General features: G+C 40.9%; 1 protein-coding gene across 2 annotated transcripts; it reads left to right on the top strand.

Moving 5' to 3' along the window:
* The first annotated feature begins 3,223 nt into the window (after window positions 1-3,223).
* LOC309693372 (SLAM family member 5-like) lies at window positions 3,224-26,263 on the top strand. 2 transcript variants are annotated; one of them, XM_082512496.1, is made up of 6 exons: window positions 3,224-3,352; window positions 21,198-21,497; window positions 21,585-21,860; window positions 22,105-22,209; window positions 23,008-23,051; window positions 25,730-26,263. In XM_082512496.1, the coding sequence occupies exons 1-6, from the start codon at window positions 3,295-3,297 to the stop codon at window positions 25,898-25,900; spliced, it is 954 nt and encodes a 317-aa protein (XP_082368622.1). In that variant the 5' UTR covers window positions 3,224-3,294; the 3' UTR covers window positions 25,901-26,263. The 2 variants fall into 2 exon arrangements, with proteins under 2 accessions (XP_082368622.1, XP_082368623.1); XM_082512497.1 differs by lacking the exon at window positions 3,224-3,352 and adding an exon at window positions 15,428-15,529.
* The last annotated feature ends 1,083 nt before the right edge of the window (window positions 26,264-27,346 follow it).

Here is a 27,346-nt window from a genome sequence, read left to right as displayed (position 1 = left end):
TTTCTACATAATCCATCATATAAAATGTAATCAAATGGAAAAGTTTCTTTTTTTTTAACTTGTTTTATCAGTTTTAATCTTTTAACTTTATGCATGAAGCAAAAATTTAATTATATGCAACATTCTGACTTGAATAAATTAGTTTAACATTGAAACCTATTTTCTACACATTCCAGCACATAAAATAAAATATTTTTTGTGTTTACACTCACTCTTTCAAATAGATGCAAGTAAAACAGCAGAAAATAAATAAAGTCAAAGACTCAGCGGTCCTGTTGCTCTATTTTCACCTGTAAAGCAGGACTGGGGTAGGCGGAGGTTTACCCTGGAGCTCGTCATCAGCCAGTTAGCCGATGACACCACACTCTTCTTGAAGAATGCAAACCAAATCCCTCCAGCTCTTACTGTGATTAGGGATTTCTCTGAGGCCTTTGGTTTATGCGTAAATCTAAAAAAGTGTGAGTTACTAGCAATTAAAGACTGCCCTGTAAATACTATCTGTAATATCTCTGTTAAACAAGAAGTCACATACTTGGGACTGTTAATGTCCAAAGACCAAAAATCAAGATGCTCTTCAAACTTCACTCCAATTATACAGAAAACCCTAAAAAAGTTCAACCAGTGGCTGCAAAGGGACTTGTCTTTGAAAGGTAGAGTGTTAATTACTAAAGCTGAAGGGATATCCCGATTAACATATGCTGCCCTCTCCCTACATCTGGATAAGAAAATTAGTAAAGATATTGACCGTATGCTCTTTAATTTTATATGGAAAAACCGTACGCATTATATTAGAAAAACTGTTGTGATGAATAAGTACGAATCAGGTGGGCTTAACGTCTCAGACTTTTCTACTTTAAATAACACTTTCAAAATTAATTGGGCTAAACATTTTCTTAAAAAACCTACCTCTATCTGGAACTTTATACCATATTATATTTTCTCTCATTTTGGTGGCTTTAATTTAATTTTAAATTGTAATTACAATGTTGAGAAACTCCCTGTAAAGCTTTCATCCTTCCATAAGCAGGTCCTCTTAGCGTGGACCCTCATTTATAAACACAACTTCTCACCTCACAAATACCTCATCTGGAACAACAGAGATATTTTATATAAAAATAAATCACTTTTCCTGGAAACTTGGGTCCAAAATGGGATCCTATTGGTGGCTCAGCTGGTTAATAAAGAGGGACAACTACTTACTTACAACGACTTTATTGCACTATATAATTTTCCAATCAGTGTTCAGGAATTCTCAATGGTGCTTGGTGCCATACCCTCAGGGACTTTAATGTTATATAAAAACACTGACAGCTCAATATCTACCTCAGTCACTCTCCCTGATCCAGCTGAGTCACCAATAGGAAAAATATGCTCCAAGGTTTGGAGGCCTATCTCCACCCACCACCACTTCCCCTGCCGGTGGCGGACTCCCTCAGGTGTCGGTGCGTTGGTGGTTCTTTGTGTCTGGGGGTGGGCGTCCAGGTACACACCGGCTCACTCCTTGGCGGCCGCTTATTGGGGCCTGGAACCTGGGGCTCGCTCGGACCACTTCGGAGGTGGGGTGCCCCCGGCCTCTCGGCCTGGGGCTCGGTCACTCAGGCACAGCTGGCTGCCGGCGGAGCTCACGGGCGCGTCACTGCAACTCCCCCTGGCTTCTGCTCCGCGGCTGCTGAGTGAACCCTCATCTGGGACTCTCCTCAGCTCTTGCTGGGACAGTGGCGCGGCTGCCCCTCTGTTGGTTTTCCATGGTCTCTTGTGTTCTGGGGGCCTCTGGATGTCTGGAGTTTTGATCTCCTCCATACCTGCTTCATACCCTGGAGGACGGGGCTGTGGCCCCCCCACACTCCCTAGCAGATCGTTACATGGAGAAACCTTTGGAATACAAGCACGCTGATCCACACAGGTATGCACACGGGTGTTCACTGCTCGTAGACTTAAATTACACCTTTCTTGGCTACTACTTCGAAGCACATCTGTCCTGCATGCTGCACAACAACATTGAATATTTAGCATTTACTGCTGTTTACACTTAGCTAGATTAATGCGATGGTGTTGTGTTTAGTATGTTGCTTTGTTTTTTTTGTTTTTTTGCTTGTTTTCTATTCTTCTCTCAACAGGTGATCCAGGAGATTCTTATTTTTTTTCTCCCCCCCTTTCTCACTGTCCCTCTCCCCTTCTGTTTTTCCTTTCCTTCCTCTTTCTTTCTCCCTTTCCTATCCCTCACTGATGTCTGTCCCGTCTGTAACATCTGAAAATAAAATATAATAAATAATAAAAACAAAGATCGACCAAATGGACCAATATGGAAATGCCACGAAGATCCATTTGGCAAAGTAAATCCATTGGGTATCCTTGTTGGTCTTCAGACAACAATTCTGATGGCTAAAGAACCAAATGGGATAGGCAAAAAAAAAAAAAAAAAATGCTTTTCACAGGAACTTGGTAACAGCAATAAGAGAATACATAGTTTATTCCAAGAAGATATCGTCTCTCTCCCGTATATAATATCTTATTGGAACCGATATGTTCCAGATATCAAGTGGAAGACAGTCTGGATGGTCCCCCATAAATATTTAATTGTAAATAAGGTGAAAGAAGTCTCTTTTAAAATTCTACATAAATGTTATCCAGCCAGTCACTACATGGTAAAATTTAAAAGGGACATAAATACTAATTGTACTTTCTGTGGGGATCATCCAGAAACTGTGACACATCTTTTTTGGTACTGTTCTTTTACACAGAGATTCTGGAAGGAATTTAGCAGGTTTGTTATTGTCCATATTTTAAGGGAGTTTTCTTTACGATGGGAACATGTTTTATTCTGTTTCTTTAAGTTCCCCAAGAAGTATGATAAATGTTTTTTTATGATAAATTTGTTAATACTTTTAGCTAAATTTTGTATCCATAAATGTCAAATTACTAACAAAACACCATATTTCTGTCATTATTTTAAGGATGTGGAAATGTACATACAATCAATATCAGACTCCACCAACAAAAAGGCTCTCAAAACAATATATGTATGTGAATTTTTGCGTGTATTCTTATAATTGTTACCTTTTTCTTTTACCCCTGGCTTTTTGTGTTCATGTTCTGTTGTTTTGTATACTTCATGTGTTCGTATGTTATATACTCATTGTTTGTTAAATAAAGTTTAAAAAAAAAAAAAAAAAAGACCGTCCCACGGAAGAAAGCGGGGGAATGATATGAGGATGAACAAGGACTAAGTTGCAGTAATTCCTCATCCTGTTTTACAGGGAGTGGCTCATTTTTCCAGACTGAAGTCATTTCAAAATGGATCGCATAATGTTTTTTGGAGCTGTTTTATTGCTGTGTTCATGTAAAATACAAGGTAAGGATGAATTTGTATACTAATAAGTTATGCTAATATGTTTTTGGAGCTGTATATTTATTTTTGAAATCTAGGTGACTACACGTAAGACATACTACAGATAAATAAATAAATAAATAAACGAATAAAAAGTGGAGCGTTATTAAAGCTGTAATATGTGTAGGAATAGAAACTTTATTTCATCCTAAATTATAATTGTTTTACTCAGTTTGGAGATCTGTTTTTAAAACACAAGCAGAAAAAAACAAAACAAAAACAAAGAAAGGGAATGAAAAAATAACTGTTGCAGATCTGCAAGATAATCTGTATAGCCAGGGGTTTTCGTGGGATTTGGCAGCTAACCTAATGCTCAAGTGTAGTTGTTCAGTGTGGAGAAAAGAATCACGTAGCAATAAATCCGATTTATTTCTGAAATAAGCGTAAATAAAGCTCGTGTATGGGGTGTGGTCAGCTGAGGTGTGCTGCTGCTTCATAATTTACTGTTCTTCGTGGATATTAAACTCCCGAGCAGTATAACAGTTTAACATCAAGGTGGAATTTAGTGTGCCCTTAACCGGCACCATCCGCTTAAAGTTAAATTAACCTCTGCTACTCATGAAGTAACCTGATAATGACTACGAACACCTCAGCTTCTGTTCCACCAGTTAAACATAGTGTATTACTGTAAACTGTTATAGACTTTTCACCTTTGTGCTAAACTACCCAGTATTTTCATGGACCCTTTGAAAAACACAGTTAATGTACTTCAGATAGTTTTTTCAGGACATTTTACAGTATTAAAAAAATAGTTTAGCTTCAGCAATGTATCTATTGCATTGCCTACATTAGGGATGGACCGAGCCGATATACAGTATCGGTATCGGTCCGATACTGACCTAAATTACTGGATGGAAAATGAAATCCGATCCATTAAATATCACAAAAGCACCTCACAAAACTTGCACATTGCATAACCCAGCTCATGACCTTAGCAGTCGGAGCAGTATGCGTCACGTGATAGAGCGGCTGTGCGAGACCTGTCAGCGGTCTGGTTAAGCATTTGGAGCAGCAGCACGTTTAAGCTTGATGAGCTGTTGTTATTTATTTAATATTACTTTCTACACCAGGATCCTTGTAACTGTGTGATCTATGTTTGAGCTTTGTATAATGATTATGATATTGTTTCTTGGTTCTTCTGTTTGCTATCTTTGCTTCTAGTCCTTGGTTCATTGATGATGTTAATTCCCTTCTGTTATGTATCGTCTCTGTCTCCGTTTGTCCTTTGCTGTGTCCTTCCTTGCCGTCTGTCGTCCCTGAAGACTCATAGATTTACCCAAAAGTTTGATTCTGTTCATCTGGATATAACGTTATCAGCAACATTTTGTCACTCATCCAAGTGACTTCTTCAGTCTTGGATCAGTGAAAACGCTGCATCCAGATGATCAGAATGAACTTCTTGGGATTTCCTTACCTGGATGATTGAGCATGCATCAACACACTTATGTTTTCCTTGTTTTTCAGTCTGCATTATTCTGTATTATGTTTAAGTTCAGCAATAAAACTGCCTTTTAGTTTACCTCCCTTGTTTCCAACTCCCGCATTTGGGTCTGACTCTGCCTGCCTCACAGTCAGCACTGACATGTTTTTTGTTTTTTGGACAGGAGAATTAAATACTATTGCACATTAATTTTAGTGATCTTAAGTTGACATAACCTTCTGTCATTGTAGTAACTTTTACTATATATAGTGTCATGCACACGGTTCTGATATTAGTGTTGTTGTTAATTTTTTAATTCTATTTTTAAATTGTTTTCTTTTAGGGCTACAGCCTGTGTTTCTGCTGCATGGAAAGGACTTACACCTGGATGTAAACAAAAATGTTACTCTTGACGAACAGACAGATTTGTTCTGGAAATTTAATTCCATTAACACTATAGCTAAATGTGTTGTTAATAATGATCCAGTCGTGTATAACAAATATGCAGGAAGGGCTGAGCTGTTTGGACCAAATTACTCTTTGAAATTAAAGAATGTACAACACAGTGACAGTGGAGATTATGCTGCAGTTGTGATCGGCGAACAAGTGCAAAGGGTAGCTGAATACAAGGTCATAGTTCAAGGTAGGTTTCTCTTTTCACTGTTATTTTGAAATGTTGATACGTTATAGACGTGTTTTAAATACTTTAACACCTGTTGTTCCCCAGATCCAGTGACTCCTGCTGACCTGACAGTGGACCCAGTGTCCAAGAGCTCAGACTCCTGTGACCTGACTGTGACCTGCAGCACAGTGGACTTTAACATCAGCAGTAGTTTTAGATGTGATGGTAAAAACTGCGCTCATGCAGAAGAAAAGGATTTGAAGGCCACAAAAAATTTTTCCTCTCTGATTGTTTACCTGGAGCAAGACACCATTTTCTGTAATCACAGCAACCAAGTGAGCTGGAATCAAACCATGAAGGTGCTCAAATCTTACTGTGAAACAGAGACAGGTGAGAATAACGGTCATAATGAATGAAAAACTGAAATAACCACATTTTAAAGGCCTTGCTGTGTGGTGTTTGCATGTTGTCCCCATGTCAAACTACTTCTCCAAAGACATGTAGTTTGTGGGGTTAACTCAACTGATAATTGAATGTATGTGTGAACTGACCACCGACTGTGAATGGTTGTCAACAAAATCTGTATTGCCTTCTTAAAGAACTTGTTTAAGCAAACTGCCACAGCCAGGGGTATGTAATATAATATTGTAATGATCAGTAAAAGATTTACTGCTATTATATTTTTTGTTCTTTGCAAATAAATCCAAGTATTTAACCAAAATTTCTGTGACATAACAATTTAATTTCATTACAGCTCCCAGTGGAGCCACCATAAATGCAACTTCGACTTCTGTTCTCTTCTTGCTGACTCTCTTCATAACCTTTGTGTCATCATGAAATGTAAGTTCCAATGTTTTTTTAGTGAATTGGTGATACATAAAGTACACAAAAATTATATTTTCCGTTTAAGCATACACTTTATACAAATACACATTCCTCTTATGATTAGGTAATGCCATGGGAAGCCCAGATTAAGATATACTTTAGTACAGCAGGTATGAGCTAATTTTGTGTATGCTCTGTGTGTGTGTTTATAACTGTGTTCATTCACTCCGAAGTGAGAGATTTAAGAAGTCAATTAAAAATGAATAACAATATCAAGTAAAAACAAATAACAATAAAGCCATCAAAATTATAAAACAAAGATGGAGAAGTGTTCAGAAGGAAATTCATTAATTAATTTTGTTGTTTTCCCTTCCCCCCTTTTTAGAAAACAAAACAAAAACAAAAAGTTAAAGACCACAAGGAAGAATGACAGAGGAGAAAAAGGTCTATTATCTACCTAAAGATGCATGTTGTCCGTAAATATATCATAAATATACCTCAAACTACTCAAATATTATATAAGATGATAAATGTCAGTGTTAAACTGATATGTAGTGTATATTCTGTAAATATGCAGAGGTTACAGTGTGGTCATTACAATAGTATGGCTGCTGTTCTTTTCTTAATTTTTACTGCTCTTAAACTTGTACTTTCTGCCATGACCAAAAATGTCCCACATGTGAGACTAATAAAGGCTTCTCTTAACTATATATATTGCTTCTTCTTGTCAGATTTAGACATCACTGTTTGTGATATTTTCTTGCATGTAAGATAAATTATCATGACTATTACATGTCCCTAACAAAGCACTTTTGATTTATTTGCAAGACATCATTCCAGTCCAGACTCAAAATCAGACTCCCTCAGGACATGACTTATGTCATTCTCCAACATCTACTTATGCTTTGGTAAATTTTCCACTAAGACTGAAAACATCCCCCAGCCAGAGACGGTGTATGGTCCTGGTGACAGAGCTGCAAAGTCCAATTCTACAGTCCAACAACAAACACCCAGAAGAAAACTGAAGAAAACCAATAACTGTATTTATAATGATTAACAGTGTTTATTGTGTGTACAATGTGGATTTTTATTTTACTCTGACCAAGAGAGAAACATTTTAATGAGAATGTGTGTTTGTTCAGTCATATGTAGGACACTTTAGAGCAGTGGTCCACAACCTTTTTCGTGCTACGGACCGGTTTACACCTTTAAGGTGTTGTGGATAAATACAATAAAATAAAACCAGCATGATACTAAAAAATAGATTTATTCATAACACACGGGAAAAGGCCCAGGGAAACTTAACAATATAAATGATAGATAAAGATAAAAAAACTATAACCCCCCCCCCCCGAAAACCAAAAATTTCACACTCAAGCCTCAATTCTAACGGCCCAGCACGAAACAGCTTTGGGAGCGGTACCGGTCCGTGGCCCGTGGGTTGGGTTCAAAATAGACAAAATAATTGTGTCTAAAGATAGACCACAGTTATTGATACTGTGGTATAGCTTAAAGGTAGCTGAATATTTCTCTTAATTTGAATTAATTTGTTTTTCATACTTATATCCTGTCCACATCCTGTACATAACTTGTACTCACTACAGCCTGTACATACTTATAGTTATAGAATATTCACAACATACTTCATACCGTGTACATTATAACATACCATAATAGACCCATTTCTGTAATATACTTACATATCTATATTATTGCTAATATATATTGTAATATATCTATATCACTAAAGCACTTCTGGATGGATGCAAACTGCATTTCGTTGCCCTGTACCTGTGCATGTGCAATGACAATAAAGTTGAATTCTATTCTATTCTATTCTAATTAACAGACCTAGTTTTGTTTTTGAGAACATGAAATAGGCACAGAGTTTACAGACATGCCAACAAAGGGAGGAGAGTCAGCTGAGAACCAGTGAGTCAATGTACCTATTTCAGTGTGTACTGTTATTACATTAATAAAACTGCATGTGAAGTGTTCTGTCTTTATTACTCTGACTGCTTTGTTTTCATCACACACAAATCTAATGCAGTTCTCTTTAACTTTAAAAATATTCTAAGATTATGCAGTCTAGAAAATGTGAAACTTTTCATAGCTACATAAAAATAACAGGTCCCAAAAAGGAGGAGAGTACATGAACTAACACACTACATGTAAGCCTTAAAAAAATGAGGCTATCGGTAATAAATTATCAATGGCAATTTTCTAGACTTAGAAAAAATGTCATGTGGTTGTGAAAAAACAGTAGTCATAAGTATATAGTCTGTAGAGGTTGAAACAATAAAGAGATGAACACAAAGTCAGTTTGAGAGACTTTAATACTTGTACGTGGATTCCTCTTACATGCAAAAAGGAAGAAGAACAAGACGCTTTTAACTACAATATATATAGTGTCCATCCCCTTCGTCCATACATATCCGGGAGATCCTGGCACCTGTGTGTGTGTGTGTGTGTGTGTGTGTGCACTTCTCAATTTCAGTTGATTTATTTTTTCACAGATGTGAGGCGACCCTCTGTGTTCTTTTTGGTCAGCTGTGGATTTCTCTTTGAACTGTCCCATGGATTTCATTTCTGCACAGTCTCTTTCTATTGTTGAAAAATGAACTCTGACCTTTACTGAGACATGTGAAGCCTGCTGTTCTTTAATGTTGTTCTAGGTTCTTTTGTGATCTCTTTGGTGCACTCTTGGAGTAATGTTGGTCAACCCGTCACTCCTGGGATCCTTCAGCACTGTTCCAGCTTTTCTCCATTTGTGTATAATGGCTCTCATTGGGTTCACCTGAATTTAGCTTTCCAAAAAATGCATGCTGATTATTCAAGACCTTACATGTAAGGAGCAGGATTTATCAGGGAGCCAATGAAGAGAAGCTAATATAGGAGAAATATGCTCTTTCTTTCTGCTTGATTAACTGAAGGCTTTTCAGGGAGTTTTTAAGGCATCCTGGTAATAATGAATTACAGTAGTCCAGCCTTGAAGTAATAAATGCATGAAATAGTTTTTCATCATCACTCTGAGACCGGGCATTTCTAATTTTGGAGATATTGCAAAAATGGAACAAAGCAGTTCTACATATTTGTTTAATATGCACATTGAATGACATATCCTGGTCAAAAATGAGTCCAAGGCTCTTCACAGTGTTACTGGAGGCCAATGTAATGCCATCCATAGTAAGCATCTGACTAGAAACTGCATTTCTTAAAATCTAAAGCATGCTCTAATCACTGTAATCAAATGTTATGGTCACCAGTATCGAACGCTGCACTGAGGTCTAGCAGGACAAGCACAGAGGTGAGTCCACTGTCAGAGGCTATAAGAAGATCATTTGTAACCTTCACTAAAGCTGTTTCTGTGCTGTGATGAGCTCTGAAACCTGACTGAAACTCTTCAAATAAGCCATTCCTCTGCAGATGATCTGCTAGCTTTTTTTTTTTTTTTTTACAGCTACACTCTTAAGATTTTTGAGATAAAAGAAAGTTTGAAGATTGGAGAAAACATACCTCAAGTGATGATTTTTTAAGTAATGGTGTAACTACTGCCAGCTTGAAGGCCTATAGTAAATAGCTGATTATTAGAGACAAGTTTTTCATCCTGTTTGTAGAATGGCCGATTTATTTTGATTCCAGCCATTGTGAAGAAAGGTAGCTGCACCACTCACCTCTGTAACTTTGCTCTGCTTCACTTCAGCAGCATCAGGTAATGTTCATATGTTGATTAATGGTTTTCTTTCATTTTTGATCTACTGCAGAATATTTTTAAGGTCGTCTGCTATAAAATCCCAGGCAAGGAAAATCGCCTTCATGTTTTTCTGTGTTTTATCCTCAGTTACTTTGACATAAAGGCATCTGCTGTGATGCTTACATCTCTGATAAAGTCTCATAATTGTCAGCTTTCTTTTTATAGATATATAAATATGGATATGAACTGATACGTGATCAGAATTATAATATTTCTGACTGTCCTAGGCAAAACAGATTCAAATCGAATCATATCGAATCGTGGATCGAATCGATTCGGGACCTTGTGAATTGGAATTGAAGGAAATCAGTGACGATACCCAGCCCTACTCAGTTGTGCATCTTTGAACCTGTGTGAGCTTTTCTGGTTTCTAAAAAGACTTTAGGATTTCTTTAGGGGTGAATTTTCCCCTAGGTGTCGTTGTCTTATTTATTTATTTATGTAACCCAGGTCCCACGTAGCTATGGTAAAGCTAGAGTATATAGTACAATGAGACTGGGCCTGGGTTCATAGTGCTACTAATAATGATACCTGATACCCTCTAATTGCTATAATAAGGACCACCACAACTGTATTTTACACAAATTTATCCCTCACCGGGTATTTATTTAGACAAAAAGAAATAAAATAAACAGTTACTTTTATAAAATGAATTGAATTAAAATAAACAAAATTACTGTAAAAGTGACTACATGGGTTTTCAATAAAAGATTATCAAAACAAAATACCTCTTTCTTAGGTGCCAACTGTTATTTCAGTTACAACAGCTCACACCTTTAAAATGGATGAATTTCAACCTTTGATAATAACTTTGATTAAAACTACACACTTACTCAATTTAAACCGAATATGTAACAGTGGGCCCACACACACACACACTTTAACCTGTCCACACTACACCTGTAGCACGGTGCTTGTTGCAGGCCTGATTCGAAGTTCGGGTGCGGTGAGGCCTAAAACTGATGGCCGCTTCACTCAAACTGAGCAATAAACAAAATACGTGCACTTTAGTTCCAGTTAGTACTCACGAGTCCAATGAGTTTGTTAGTGGGGCAATCAGAAACGGGCAGTTAGTTCACCAGTAGTGAAGACAGTCAGGGGTAAGAAAACAGTCAGGGGTGAGAAAACAGCAGGGTCCATCCGGGCAGAAACCTCTCTCTCCCTCTCCTTTCAGAGCGTCCATCGGCTTCTAAACATATTAAAACACTTGAGCTACAATACCAAATGCTATCACATAACGATTTAGCATTAGCATGCTTTGACTGAAAATAACAGAGCTAAACATACAGCATGGCATCACAGCACATAACGCGGTAAGCTGCGCTAATTAGCAAGCCGCTAGTTAGCATCACATATCACACCATTTTACTACTATAACGAATAGTTACAGTACAAATGTCAAGGCACACAGTCTCATTTACCTCTTGCAGATCACAAATAAGTAATATCAGGACCACGGGTAGTCGACCTCAATGATACACTTAGATGCAAAATCCACACCACGTTTGCCTTACAACATCTCTCTCTTCGGACTTAGCTTCTGTGTCCGCTCCCACAGATTCACACAAATCTTACCACTCGTCCCGCCCCCATAGCAGAGAAGAATGACATTGACTGGCTCGTCAGCACAACAACCAATGACAATACAACATTGAGATAACTGACATTAGATGGGTAAATAAACTTAGGTTACACCCCAACATATTGATTCTGCATAGAAAATGAACTCTAAATCATGAAACCCTTTTATTTATTGGACTCTTAACTGTAAATGAAATACATTTGTACCAAAGCATATGATTTTAAACCTTTTATCAACTATTTATATTTTAACCATTTTTTTATAACAGTAGACTTTTTTTCCTTTACCCTGTAAGCCTGAATAATTTCAGACAGGGCTACATTTATTTATTTTTATAACCCCTTTGACCACTTCGTCACGCTTAAGTGATAAAGTATTGGTGTTTTCATTGTACACTGTGGTGGGGCGTGGTCTGCGGTGCCGTGCAGGGAGGGCGGACGCACCTGCACGGCATCCTTAATCACGCCCGCCTAGTTAAAAACACGGGGACTCAGGGGTTTGGGGGTGTTGTGGTGTGGTGAGATGTAAATAAAGATGACTCTGAACGTTGCTCCGTGGTCCCGCCGTGTCTTATTCACGCCACATTGGTGCCGAAACCCAGGAGGCAGCACGGCGGGTCCATATCGGAGCCAGGGAATGGAGGAGCTGGCCCAGAGAGTGGCCGAAATGGCGGCCGCCCAGCGGGAGCAGGCGGCGGAGGTGCGTCGCCAGCAGGAAGAGCTACAGGACCAGTCCGAGCGGCACCTGGAAAGGATTGGGGAGCTGGCGGCGCTGCTCTGGGCCTGGGCGCCACCCCCACAGGTGTGTCCCGAGGACAGTGAAGCGGTGGAGGAGCCGCGTGAGGCACCTCAGCAGCCGGAGGTGGCAGACGAGGCGCGCGGGGATCTGCGCCTGCCGGAGGAGGGGGAAACAGCCAGGTGAAGGGCTGCTCCTGCCGGGAGTGGTGGATGAGCCGCTCCAACCGGAGGCGGCAGACGAGGTGCGCGAGGGTCTGCGCCGGTTGGAGAAAGAGGAGCTGCACGAGGGGCTGCTCGAGCCGGGAGTGGCGGCGGAGGGAGCAGTAGTGACGGAGGAGTCGCGCTATGGGCTGCTCCAGCAGGGAGCGACAGCGGTGACGGAGGGGCCGCGCAAGGAGCTGGAGGTCCCAGTGCCAGGGGAGCTTGCTCGAGTGGAACTGGCGAGCGAGGCGGGCGCCACGCTTGAGATCGCCGTGCTCGCCAGACCGGCCTCACCACCACCAGAGGCCTGTACACGCCACACCTCTGCCCAGCCACCTGTGAGCTGGGGCTCACGCTTGTGCCGGCCGCGCCGGGTGCACCTGTCACGTGTCCGACTTCCGAACCAGCTTTGCCTGCGCCGCTGGATTCGCGGGCGGCCGCCTGAACTCGCACCTCCCCGTCGCTTGGCCGGGGCCTGGGGGTGCCAGCTGTCCGGGCTGATTCCCTCTCCCACTGGCGGTGGGGGAGTAGGTTCGGCCGGATGGCTCCCCGGCCTCAATCGGGCGATGGGGGTATGTGGTGGGGCGTGGTCTGCGGTGCCGTGCAGGGAGGGCGGACGCACCTGCACGGCATCCTTAATCACGCCCGCCTAGTTAAAAACACGGGGACTCAGGGGTTTGGGGGTGTTGTGGTGTGGTGAGATGTAAATAAAGATGACTCTGAACGTTGCTCCGTGGTCCCGCCGTGTCTTATTCACGCCACATACACATTTTGCATTTTCATTTTCTAATTGTCATATCTACTCTCATCAGTAGCAGCTGAAAAAGAGAAAATTAATACAGAGCCAAAGTGAGTCCAGCTTTTTGCTAAAGGTTTCCACAGCAGTCCCAGTTTCTCATGTGGTCCCCTGAGAAAATTAATTGCCCACCTTTGCTCTAAAAACAAGCTTGGCTAGAAACCTGCAATCACAATCTATGTGGTTGCAAAGTGCTGACATACATTCAGTAGCTGCTTAGATCAGTGTCAATAGACTAAGAAATACTAGAATTTCACTCACCAAAACTAAAGCACAACCTCTGAGTATAAATAAAACCATATTATTTGTCAGATAATTTAATGAAAAATGATTTAAAAGGCACTGACCGCACATACATGGTTTGCACATCACACAGTAAAGGTAGCCACAGCCCTAACTTAAACTAAGGAAAGAAACCAACTGGATTTCTTTCAGTTTCATGAAGGTGTTTCACCTCTTATCTTCTTCAGCTTCAAAACCAGATAAAAAGTCCCAGGTAGTTAAACCCTAGTGGGGCTTGTCCCTTTAGGTACTTGCAAAACAGAACCAACTCTATACAACGCGGGTTTCTATAGACAAAAACATGAATGTGTCATGGGCTCATCAGTGTCACCCATTGCAGCCAACCTCTACATGGAGGAAGTGGAAAGTAAAGCTCTTGGCACTTTCAAAGGGAAAGCACCCAGCCACAGGTACAGATACTTGGATTACACATGGATCAAAATCAAAACCCAAGATCTAGAAGCCTTTACTGTTCACATCAACTCAGTGACTAAAAACATAAAGTTCAGCAGGGAGGATACAAGAGATCATAGTTTGCTGTATCTAGGCTGTGCACATAGAGGATGATGAGAACCTCAGGATAGGGATTTAAATTGGCGAGTGGGACTGTAGCCTGAAGTGTGTATGGTTAAATGGGACATGTTTAATTTCTGGTCATTTTATGTAGAAAATTTTCTCCTGAGAGAAATAAGTAGTGTACTATATTACTTTTATGAAAAGTCATCTTTGTAATATGTGTAATAATGACATTTCTTGAGTAACAACCCCAAACTGATCACGGGAAAGAGGAGACATACCTCCAACATGCACAACCATATTACCACGGAGGATGCAATTCATAAGCACTACTGTAATGTCTTTGATATGCTGTTTAGCGATGGCGGTGACTCTCAAAGCAGAGCCAGTGAGAACTGATAAGGAATTCAATCACTCAGTGATATCATTAATGGAATCCAAATCACTACATTTTCTTCAGTTCCCAACTGGTGAACCTCCACTGCTCAGCCATTGAGAGGATACTTACATACTGCATAAGAGGCTCCAAAAAGTGGTCAACAAAATGCAGCAGATCATTGACTGTTGTTACAAAAGACTTCAGCCATTCTACATCTCACCTGTTTGACCTACTGCCCTCTAGGAGGCACTGCAGTCTATCCAAATCAGCACCAACACTCTCAGGAACTGTTTTTTTCTCCTCAAGGCATCACTGCTGAACACAGACACCTCCCACTCAAACTCACGCATCAGTGTTTCTCAAACCCATAAATAACACACACACTAAAGCATGCACATCACCACCACGCAAGTCAATTTACAATACAGAGCAAATTTGTACATTTGAATACTCTGGTACTTTTAGATGTGATGATGTTTAATGATAAACATTTAACGTTTAATGAAGAAGCTTCTCGGATGAGAGGTGAAACGTCTTCAAGTAACTTAAAGAAGTCCAGACGCTTTTCTTTGCAAGCTCCTTTGACTACGATGACCTGGATGACTGAGAACCTTCACAGACATTTAATGATAAAGTTTTCAGTTTCAGTCACTGCATTAAGCTCTTACTAAAAATGTAATGTTTGTGTTTTCAGTTTTCTAATTTCTGTTGACAGAAACTGTCAATTTCTCAGCAAAGCTCAGAAATTTATAGTAAATTTATATAAATTATGGAACTTTAAAACTGTCTTTTTCGAAGATGGAGGGTAAATGGGACCATCAGTGGCGATAGATCAGTTGAGAAGCGTGAACGAGTCAGAGAAAAAACCTACACAGAAAGTGTAAAACAAAACAGGATGTTCAAACTTCCTGAGTCAAGCTTTACAAGAACTTTGAAAGCTTTACCAGAATTTTGAAGGCACATATCAAGATGCGTTGCATTTTATTTTGGGGCGCAATTTTGTGGATGTATTCATCTGAAACAAAAGGTAAATAGCTAGTTTTTATACTAATATTTAAACTTGTTAATATCCTACAATTTATGTGCCCATCATTCATGCTCCAATCAGTTTAATTTTTAAAGGCATGTATGCTGGTAAATAAAAACCTCCCTCGGGTGCTTTAAACCTAAAGTAAAAAAAAGTAATAGCCTGTTTTTAAAATATAAGCTATTTCTCTTAAAATGTATGGAGCAAAAGCAAAAAGCTATCATGAAAGTAAATACTGAAATAAAGTAAAGATACCTAAGAAGTCTACTTAACACGGTAACAAAGTATTTGTACTTTCTTTCTAGTACGAACTAACAATGTAACAAAGTATTTGTACTTTGTAATTTCAGAGGTCTGCTTTTTAGGTGCTCGTTTGTAAATTTCATTGAGCAGGGCTCTAGACTAACATTTTGCCTCGGTTGCATTAGTGCACTTAACTTTTTTTCTTAGGTGCGCCCAAATATTTCAAACGCATTGCAGAACACCACAGTTTTACATGTTCACCTTTTTTTTTTTTTGAAAATTGCTGTCCATACAGACAATATTGATTTATAAATGGTTAACTATCAATCTTGTCAACACAAAGTTCTTTATTTGGAGCACAGTTCCACAAGAAAGATAAGTTACTGAAAAAGTGCTTGTGCTTCAAGTGTTTCACCAAGCTGAAATTTAAACTTAAAACATCTCAAGATATATTAAATAAAAAGTAAATCTAAATTAAAAGGACCTCAAAGTGTCTCAAAGGCTTAAAACTGAACATCTTAATATCTGAACAGTTGGATATTTTATGGACGATCCTCCATTGCAGTCACATGCCCCTCAGATGGCCAACCCCCCCCTCCACACACACACCTTTTTTTTCCCAATGTGTCTGTGATGACACCAATAAATGTATGTGGGGTTTACGTTTAAGCCATTTTTCTTGTGAAGAATTATTTCAGACTTGGGGACATTTGGGCAATGTATTTATCCTGGTATATAGTGTGTTTTCTGGATACTAGGCTACTCTGTCCGTCAGCACTTTTGAAAGTACACACACGTAGGCCTAAAGGAATAAAGGAATATCTGTACCATGGCCAATCAGAGAGGTCCTGCCCTTGACTATCTCTGATTGGTTTGACCATGATATGGGCATGTTGTGTATCTGTTGTTGACCACATGGAGACTTTCAGAGTTATGAAGACTTTAGTTTTTTACTTGAACAGCTGGTAGCACCGATGCGACGTCAGACTTTTTTAGTTGCACCATTGAGAATTTAGGTTGCGTCGCACTCTAGAGCCCTGCTGAGGAGTGAATCCTCCCTAGGATGTTGATTTAATCTTCATAGGAGCCACAGTATCCTGCACTAAAAAAAAAAATATAACAATTTTTTTTTTAGTGCGTGGGAGGCCAAGAGTGCAACTTTCAAAGTAACCCTAACTGACCTGGTCTTTGGTTGATATATAAAGTAGAGTGAAAGATTGTTGGAACTCCTTTGCTGCTGTTATTTACTAAGAAGACATTGAAGAGCCCATTAGCCCATATATAACGGGGCGATCGTGGCTCAAGAGTTGGGAGTTCGCCTTGTAATCGGAAGGTTGGGGGTTCGAGCAGTCTCTGTCATTCACCCGTTGCCTACTGGTGGTGGTCAGAGGGCCGGTGGCGCCAGTGTCCGGCAGCCTCACCTCTGTCAGTGCGCCCCAGGGCAGCTGTGGCTACAATGTAGCTTGGCATCACCAGTGTGTGAATGGGTGGATGACTGGTTGTGTAAAGCGCTTTGGGGTCCTTAGGGACTAGTAAAACGCTATACAAACACAGGCCATTTTTTGGTGCAGTTTAAACAAATAAACTATATTTTTTTTTTAATTTTAAGGGTAACTTTTTTATTATTTGCCTTATTTCTGATCTGGAATCACCGAGAAATATACTAGGGCTGGGTATCGTCACTGATTTCTAGAATCGATTCGATTCCGATTCCGATTCACAAGGTCCCGAATCGATTCGATCCACGATTCGATTCAATTAGATTCGATTCGATTTAAATCTGGGAAATTTTGCCTCAGACAGTCAGAAATATTATAATTCAGATCAGTACATTTACATATTTTTGTATCTATAAAAAGGAAGCTGACACTCGCAAGGCTTTATCAAAGGTGTAAGCATCACAGCAGAGGCCTTTGTGTCAAAGTAGCTAAAGATAAAACACAGAAAAACATGAAGGTTTTCCTGGCCTGGGATTTTATAAAAATATTCTGCAGTACATCAAAAACGAAAGAAAACCATTAATCAACAAATGAACATTACCTCTGAAGTTACAGTGGTTTTATTACAGACACAGCTAAGCGTTTTGCATTTTACATAATTTTAAAAAGTTTACATTTGTTCAGTAACCTATTGAACAGCAGAAATTAGGCTTTCTTTTCGGAAGTAAAAGGGAAAAAAACAGCGGTAACAACGGTAGACTTGTGCGTAACAAGCAAGCGAATAATGCAGAAAACAGATTTTTAGACGGGAAACTGTTCTTGAAGTATACAGAGAGAGCTGTGCATGAAGTGTGGTGGAAGCAAAACAGCAAAGTAAGAGGGAGTCCATGACGATGTTTATGTGAAGCGTAGTTTGGATCTTCTTTTGCTGCTGGTTCGGTCAATAATGTTTGGAGAGAGATAGCCGACAGGTATCGACAGGCCAAGCGGAATGCGGCTCGGGCAGTGGCTGAAGCAAAAACTCGGGTGTGGGAGGAGTTCGGAGAGGCCATGGAAAAAGACTTTCGGACTGCCTCGAAGAGATTCTGGCAAACCGTCAGGCGTCTCAGGAGGGGAAAGCGGTGCTCTACCTGCACTGTGTATAGTGCTGGTGGAGCGCTGTTGACGTCGACTGAGAAAATTGTCGGGCGGTGGAAGGAATACTTCGAGGACCTCCTTAATCCCACTGACACGTCTTCCGGGGAGGAAGCAGAGTCTGGGGATGAGGGGTGTGACCCACCAATTTCCGGGGGCGAGGTCACTGAGGCAGTTAAACAACTCCTTGGTGGCAGAGCCCCTGGTGTCGATGAGGTCCGCCCCGAGTTCCTGAAGGCTCTGGACGTTGTAGGGCTGTCTTGGTTGACACGTCTCTGCAATGTTGCGTGGAGATCAGGGGCAGTACCTGTGGACTGGCAGACCGGGGTGGTGGTCCCCATCTTCAAGAAGGGGGACCGGAGGGTGTGTTCCAACTACAGGGGGATCACACTCCTCAGCCTCCCCGGGAAAGTCTATGCCAGGGTGCTGGAGAGGAGGGTTCGTCCGCTAGTCGAACCTCGGATACAGGAGGAACAATGCGGTTTTCGTCCTGGTCGCGGAACACTGGACCAGCTCTTTGTCCTCTCGAGGATACTTGAGGGTGCATGGGAGTTTGCCCAACCAGTCTACATGTGTTTTGTGGACCTGGAGAAGGCATTCGACCGTGTCCCTCGGGGCGTCCTGTGGGAGGTGTTGCGCGAGTATGGGGTGTCTGGCCCATTGCTACGGGCCATTCAATCCCTATACAACCGTTGCAAGAGCTTGGTTCGCATTGCCGGCAATAAGTCGGACTCGTTCCCGGTGGGTGATGGGCTCCGCCAGGGCTGCCCTTTGTCTCCGGTTCTGTTCATAATTTTTATGGACAGGATTTCTAGGCGCAGCCAAGTGGCGGAGGGCTTTCGCTTTGGTGGCCTCAGAATCTCATCTCTGATTTTTGCGGATGATGTGGTTCTGTTGGCTTCATCGGGTGAGGGCCTCCAGCTCGCACTGGAGCGGTTCGCAGCCGAGTGTAACGCAGCGGGAATGAGGATCAGCACCTCCAAATCTGAGGCCATGGTTCTCAGCCGGAAAAGGGTGGAGTGCCCACTCCGGGTCGGGGATGAGTTCCTGCCCCAAGTGGAGGAGTTCAAGTATCTCGGGGTCTTGTTCGCGAGTGATGGGAGAAGGGAGCTGGAGATCGACAGACGGATTGGGGCTGCGGCTGCAGTAATGCGGACGCTGCACCGGTCAGTCGTGGTGAAGAGGGAGCTGAGTGTAAAAGCGAAGCTCTCAATTTACCGGTCGATCTACGTCCCTACCCTCACCTATGGCCACGAGCTGTGGGTAGTGACCGAAAGAACGAGATCGCGGATACAAGCGGCGGAAATGAGCTTCCTCCGAAGGGTGGCTGGCCTCTCCCTTAGAGATAGGGTGAGAAGTTCGGCCATCCGGGAGGGGCTTAGAGTAGAGCAGCTGCTGCTCCACATCGAAAGGAGCCAGCTGAGGTGGTTCGGGCATCTGGCAAGGATGCCCCCTGGGCGCCTCCTGGGCGAGGTGTTCCAGGCATGTCCCACCGGGAGGAGGCCCCGGGGCAGACCCAGGACACGCTGGAGAGATTATATCTCTCGGCTGGCCTGGGAACGCCTTGGTATTCCCCCGGACAAGCTGGAGGAGGTGGCTGGGGAGAGGGAGGTCTGGACCTCTTTGCTTAGGCTGCTACCCCCGCGACCCGACCTCGGATAAGCGGATGAAGATGGATGGATGGATGGAGAGATAAAACTAACAGTTTTAGAATCAGCGCAAAAAGGGCATAAACACAAAGCTCGGACCCGCCGAAACATCGGAATCAGCGAGCTGTCGGCTTTCAGCCCCGACCGTGTCAGTGCCGTCGGGTGAGAAAGGCGACATCTCACTGATTCTGTTCCGTCGGCAGGTCCGAGCTTTGTGTTTACATCTTTGTGCAGAATCTGTGTACCTGCTCTCATTTACTGTTTTAGCTGTTTGGTGGTTCTTGAAATTTTGTGAGGTTTAACCTGAGATTCTGGCGTTTTGGGCAAAATAAATTAATATTAAAAAAATCCATTCAGGATTTTAATGAATCGATATCACGTTATCCAAGCCAGAATCGATTTTAATCGATAAATCGATTATCAAAACCCACCACTAAAATATACCCTTAAAATCCCAACACACAGAGTCTCTGTGGTGATGGGAATTTTAAGTGTATAACAGTAGGAGATAAGCTGCAGAGAGATGTGTGAGACTCTGCTTACTCGTCCAAACCCTGGTCATGTTCTGATTGGTTTAATATATTTGGTCATATCTCGAGACATGAGAGTTGCACTGTCTGAAGTGAGATTGAAGGTGTATCTCATAAAAGTTTGGGTTTTCCACAAACATAATTTCCTTAGGGATGATTAAAGTATTCTGATTCTGATACTGATTATCTGATGTGTGAAACCCATAATGTTTGGTGGGTGCCACAGACAGCAAGCAGTTTGATGTAAATGGACTGGTTCTTATATAGCCCTTTTCTACTCTGAGAACTCAAAGTGCTTTACACAACTTGCCTCATTTACCCATTCACACCAGCACTTTTTTTCTATGCCCATGTGACTAGACAATAATGAAAATAATCAAATGATAGGGTGGAGCAGTGGGTGGTGTCAGGAGAGGTTGACCAACACAGCTGGTCTCCATCGTTCAATCATGCCTGCCCCTGTGTGAGTAGATTACCAAGACCTGACCAAAGTGCTTTGTGAGGTGTGCAAAGAACAGAAAAGCTCTGGTGAAAAAAGTACTACAAAATAAATATCCACAACACTGCAACAATATTTGTGTCAGGTCTTTTTTGTATTACTGTTGTGTTTGGTTTAACAGAATTGGAGCTGAATGTTCATGATTCTGATACTTTTTGGTTTCTTTTCTTTTAGGGCTCCAACATGTGTTTGTACTGCACGGAAAGGACTTACACTTGGATGTAGAGAAACCTGTTAAACTTGAGAAAAAGACTGACTTTTTCTGGAAGTTTAATACCAGTAATTATGTTGGTAAAATCAGTTATAATAAAGAGTCAGTATTGTTTGGCAGCTATGAAGTAAGAGCTGATTTTTTTGGCCAAAATTACTCTTTGGTATTGAAAAATGTAAAACACAGTGACAGTGGAGATTATACTGCAGTAGTGACTGGGGGAAAAGAGCAAAGGGTAGGTGAAATCAAGGTCATAGTCCAAGGTAGGTTTATTTTTGTCATTTTCATTTCAAATATTGACACAGCATATATCTGTGTTAATTCTATTCACACCTGCTTTTAATTCCCAGATCCAGTGTCTCCAGTTAATCTGACATTGACCTCCAGCAGCTCAGACTCCTGTAACCTGACTGTAACCTGCACTATAGTGGACCTGAACATCAGCCGTACTTTTAGATGTGATGCTCACAACTGCTCTCTTTTGGAAGAAAATCCCAGCACCACAGACATGCTTTCCTCTCTGATTGTTTACCTGCAGCAAGACACTGTCTTTTGTAATCATAGCAATGAAGTAAGCTGGAAAAATAGCACGATGGTGCTAAAATCTCAATGTGACACGAAGTCAGGTAAGATTAGATGCCAAAGAAATAATGAATGAAAATTTAAAAGATATCCTTTTAAAGATGTCATGCAACAGAACTTTAGTGAAATACAAACTCTAAAAATAAAAATATTTGAAGATTGAGTTTTCTACTCTAGCAAAAAAAACAAAAACTGCCTTAAATATCTATTATTATTATTTTTTGTATTAATAATATCAACTTAGAATTGTACAGTGCCTTTGTAATCAGTTTTGTTTTTCCTTTACAGGCCACATAGATGCCAACAATACCACCGTGACTGTGTGTGTTGTTGTTGCTGCCATCATCATAATCCTCGTTATAGGTTATATTCATCATCGAACGAAACATAAAAGTAAGTCCAAGCAAGTATTTATCAAGATATTGCAAAAGTAAATAAATAAAAAAATCGTCAAAATACTTGTTGTTGCAAAATACATTGCTTGTTATTATTAACCCCGCAAATGTGGCTTTTCTGTGAAGCACTTTGATGTACCAGAGACTTTTAAATGTGCTATAGAAATAAAATTGAAACTGAAACTGAAACTTTTGCCAACGTACTTTACTAATCCCAACTATGAGTGACCACTGTTTCCATTCCACGCTTTGCCTTGCTGAAATGTGAAATCTACATGCATGTAGAAATTGCAACAACAGCAGAGGGAGATATTTTATTTCAAGCCAACATGAAAATAATTATCTGAAAGCATTTAAATGGACATTATTAATACATTTACACGTGTATACATATATTAAGAACCCTGGAATGTACTTCATCATACCTTTTTCCTCACTACTGACTTTGTTGCTTTAAATATTTTATCTTATTCTGCTGGTACTGCAGCGTTCGCATAAAGTAATGAAACTTCTGCATGTGTGTCTTTTTTACACTTTGGAAAGGCGAAGCTTGAAATGGACGCAGTGGACTGGTGTGTCTATTACATGCTCTGCCGTGATATCAGGTTGGAGTGCCATGCCAGGTCTAGTTTATGTGTGAGAATTCAATTATTTTGATAAAATTTGGATTTAATGTAATATCAGCTGAAATGACTTAGGAATGCAGAATAATAGAAACCGTCAGTTAAAGCCTGCAAAGAAAAATATAAGTTAAAGAAAATCACTACATATTTATTTATTCATGTCTGACCACCAGATACCAGGGAAACCATTGAAAACACAGTGTATGCAGTTCCTGAGGTAAGTGTGGTAAATGAGATTTGACTTAGGTAGACGCAAGCAGCCTCTAACTGACACATATTTGTGTTACTGGTCACACTACGTGTTTTTGCTCAGGTGCTTTGAACTCAGTCGCTCTGCTGAATCTTTTGATGTTCCAGTGTGAACAGTTGCATCTGGGATGCTGCAATCTCGCGATTGCGCCTCCGGCTGAGCCGATGTCCACATCGGATGGGAGGAAAGCATGGGAGGCGTTGGGTGAGGGCGTATCAGTATCAGTGTACGTGTGTGCGTCTGTGTGGGGATGTGTATCCTGTGTTCAGCCTGAGAGAGTGTCCTTTCGACTATTAGGTGAAAATCAACAGTCCGCAGCCTACGCAGGTGGCCTTGTGGAATAGGGCAAGAGAGTCAGTTCGTTCTTGGTATTGTATCTCTGGGAAGAATTGTTGTTGTTCTCCTCGGCATCAACCTTCAAGCATTGTCCAGCTGGCGCCGTCGGGGTGGGGGGTGTTGTAAATGTTGTTTTGGGATGAACAAACTGTATCAATTTTACAGTTGTTCTTAATGTCCATCACTGGTCTCCTGTTGTATCATCTGTTTTAGAACCGTGAGCTCCTCCAAGATCTTTCCCATATTGCGTTCAGTAAGAACAGTCTGAGTACTCACAGCTCTTCCCGTATTTTCGATAATAGCGGCCAGCCTTGTGGGGTTTTGAAAGGCATTCACCGCTTTCTTCAATTTCCGATAAGCCAGGGCCAAGCCAGCTCCGATCAGCAAGAACCCCGTTATCATGGTTCCGAACAGGTAGATGTCTTCAATGTCCTCAATAGACAGTCCAACCAGGCACACGACGTGCCACTTCTGCCACTCGTCCATCGATTATCCAGCAGGGAACGTCCCTCCAGGACACTTGGGCTCTCCCGAACCCAGGCTTCTCGTCGAGAATAGAGTGCCAATTGCATTGACAAATATCCAGTTATAAGAACAAGTGACACAAGCAAATGTCATAGTTTGGTTACTAACTGGACAACTAGAGGAAGGACAGAAAGGCTATTAACTATTAACTGAAACAAACAGCCAAAAAAAAGGCTGTGGCACCCTCCAGCCTTAGAATAACCCACACTTGATTGTTCTATTCAGCTGTCGGAAGCATGGAAAAACATGGAAAAAATAAAAAAGACTCCCCTCACTGGTGAATCACCAGCACAAAGCAAAACTAACAATTTCATCTGAAACTTAAAAGTTAAACAGGGAGGACAGCCAAAAAAACAAAAAACAACAACAAAAAACCCCCCCCCACAGGCCACAAATCCAACCCAGCAGTACCATTACAACATCTTCCCTTCGCCTCCAGGCAGCTGTAGACAGTTTTTCAGTGGAAGAACATGAAATGTAGTATTAATTTTGGCAGCAGGTAGTTTTAAAAGAAAAGCTTTTGCATTGATGATTTTCTGCGTTCCGAAGGGTCCAGTATACCTGGGTGAAAGTTCTTAGTGACACAAAAAATGAGTGACGAAAATCTTCTGAAAACAGAGACAACTGTTACTTCAACAGAAGGTTGGTATGGAAGTAAAGAATGAAAGGAAGAGAGACCAGCTACACCAGAAGTTAGAGCATTGTGTGCATATTCTATCCATGTGTAAAACAGCTTCAAACCCTTAATTTAGTCTTTCAGTTTGGACCTGATTTGAAATGATCTTTTTCAGAATACAAATCTACAGTGAAGATAACGCTGTTGCCTTGTGATCAAAGTAAGCAGGAGACAAGGTCTGAAGTTATGTGAGTCAGCAAGGACTGTAACTAACCTGAGGTGGGTTAGGAAACAGTTTTATTTCTAGCAAAAATATTTGTGGGTGTCCTTATCTAGAGTGGTCCACCAAGTGGCAGGTGAACTTGGCAGTGTGGGCCCAATGGATAATCCATGAGTGTATTGAGAATGACCTATAGAGTTTGCTAGGATGGGCTTGAGCTGGAATCTGGCTCAATAGATTAAACATCTGGTTAAACAAACTTTATACCTCCCAACGCACAAGATAGTGACAAAGTGGTCTCTTTAGCTGGTTAACTAGATTCGGTGGAGAACTGCTGAGACAGCATCTGATTGAATGTTTCATGAACCAGAGTGTTAGCGAAATTAAAATGACCCCAAAACAGTGACTATCTAGCCTGCCTGGAGTTTAATCATTAGATTTTGCAAGAATGATATACTCCTGTGGCCAGTCTGATGCTTGCCCCCTTCATCCAGTGCCTCCAGTCCTCCAGAGCTATCTTCCCAGCTAATAGTGCATGGTCTAAGATATAGTAATTCCTTTATGTGGAAGACAGACAGTGGGAGAAAAAGACACAGTGGTGGAGTTTAGCTTTAGAGCCAAATTACCTCAGCCACAAATTGCTAGTGTAGGTCTGGCTAAGTCTAGTGCTGAGTTGAAGACTCTCCCTAATTCTTGTAAATTATTCTTAGCCTCTGAAGTGCACTTGCAGGTCATTGCACTGTTGATTAAGAATATCTTAAAAGTATGTGTTGAACACATTTTAATAAAATGTATTTGGATAAAAAAAATTATTGTAATTTTCTTTTGCAGTCATGGATACAGGTGATCTTTTGTTAATCACAGTAAAATTCCTGCTTATGTTAATGGCACTATTTACAAATAAAGTCTTTCTATTAAGTCTGAAGCTATCTATAATTTATTTTCCAGGTTATCCGAACAACACCACCCATGGAACAGAGTCCAATCAGTGATACTTCTCCAACATCCACCTATAGCTTTGTGAGACCTCACTCTGGACCCAACAGATCCACTGAGGCCAGAAGCAAAGCTTTGCCCGAGAGCTTGTATGCCCAGGTAGAAATTCATCCCAGATCCTAAAATCTCTTCAGAAAGCTTGAAACCTGGATCCCCCGTAGCCGGTTACCAAGATTACGTGAAGTACCCTCAGAAGGTCTACTCGATGATGTTAATGCAGCACTATGGATGATACCTACAGCCACGCTTACCGAGACTAACAAGCTGATCTACAATACGGCAGCAGTGATCAGTGAGATGCTTGTGAGACTGCTTTGAACAGCACACGAAGGACCTTCATCTGGTGGTTCTTCTTCTCCTTTAGTTTGCACCGAAACACTTTCCCTCTGCTTGGAGTGGATATATAAGATTGTGGGGTGTTTCTGATTACAGACCTTACGTTTCTATGGAGAACCACAAGAGTCACACGCATCAAAATAAAGAATTCTGTGCTTAAATATTGAATTGTTGAATGAATTCTGCATTTGTAAATTCATTTTTTGAATTCCAGTTTAATAAACTGATTTTCAAAATGCTTTTTAAAAACTTCATTTCAAAAACGTTTTTTGAATTTCAATTTAATAAAGTGATTTTCTAAATGCTTTTTAAAATGGCGATTCCACTCCTCATTTCAAAATCCATTTCCCTTTCCTGTTCGCTCAGGAAGTTCTGCATGTGTGTCCATGTCATGTCATTCTTTGGAGAGACAAAGTGTGAAATGGATACACTGGACCAGCATGTCTATTATGCCTTTATGCATTCATAGTTCTTAAAAACTCCATCTTATCATCTCTTGTATTACCTGCATGGGTTGATCATTATTTACACTGGGACCAATAGTTCCGATTAACCACTAGCCAATCAGAATGCTTAGCAGTCCCCCCTGCCTCTATAATCAAGAGCTCAGTCTGATGATATAGTTGCAGAACATAAATCTGAGGGACTATAAGCGGACTAATGTTGCATTCATGGAAAGTACATTTGTTTTGTGAAAACTCTGTTTCATATTTTATGTTCTGAGTTAATTAGATCAGGAAAGCGGAGCCATGCTTGACACCGTGTTATTACTGCCAATGTAAGAACAAACTACTTTGTTACAGGTAACAGGTAAGAACAGAGTCTGTTAGCACTGCTTCACTATTTCAGCTAATAAGTTTATTGTCATTGGGGAGAGCTTATGATTTATAATAATATACCAGTTTTACTGCCAACACCTATATGTAAAACCTAAAAACACATGTCAGAGGCTAAGTGGGTGATTTTGAGTCGAGTATAGTGCAAGGTTGATGTTAAAATGATACATTTTTTTGGGTGTAAATATGATTCTGTCTTCATTATCCCATATATGACTGTGTTCCTGTGATTTTGACCCTGTATGTCTGCTTCCTGCCTTACAGTAGGTGCGGCCTTTTTTTGTGTAGCTGACTCTTCTCTGCAATTAGTGAGCTGTGCATTGTGGCTGCTTACTCCTGCTTTGTGAAGAGGAGCGTATGTTGATGATTTAACATCACTTTTATGTTTAGTAGCCAA

Source organism: Aulonocara stuartgranti, assembly GCF_965226115.1.
Source record: "Aulonocara stuartgranti genome assembly, chromosome: 18".
In the NCBI taxonomy this organism is placed as follows: domain Eukaryota; kingdom Metazoa; phylum Chordata; class Actinopteri; order Cichliformes; family Cichlidae; genus Aulonocara; species Aulonocara stuartgranti.
The sequence above is the reverse complement of the archived record's forward strand: the minus strand, read 5'-3'. Positions and strand labels throughout refer to the sequence as shown.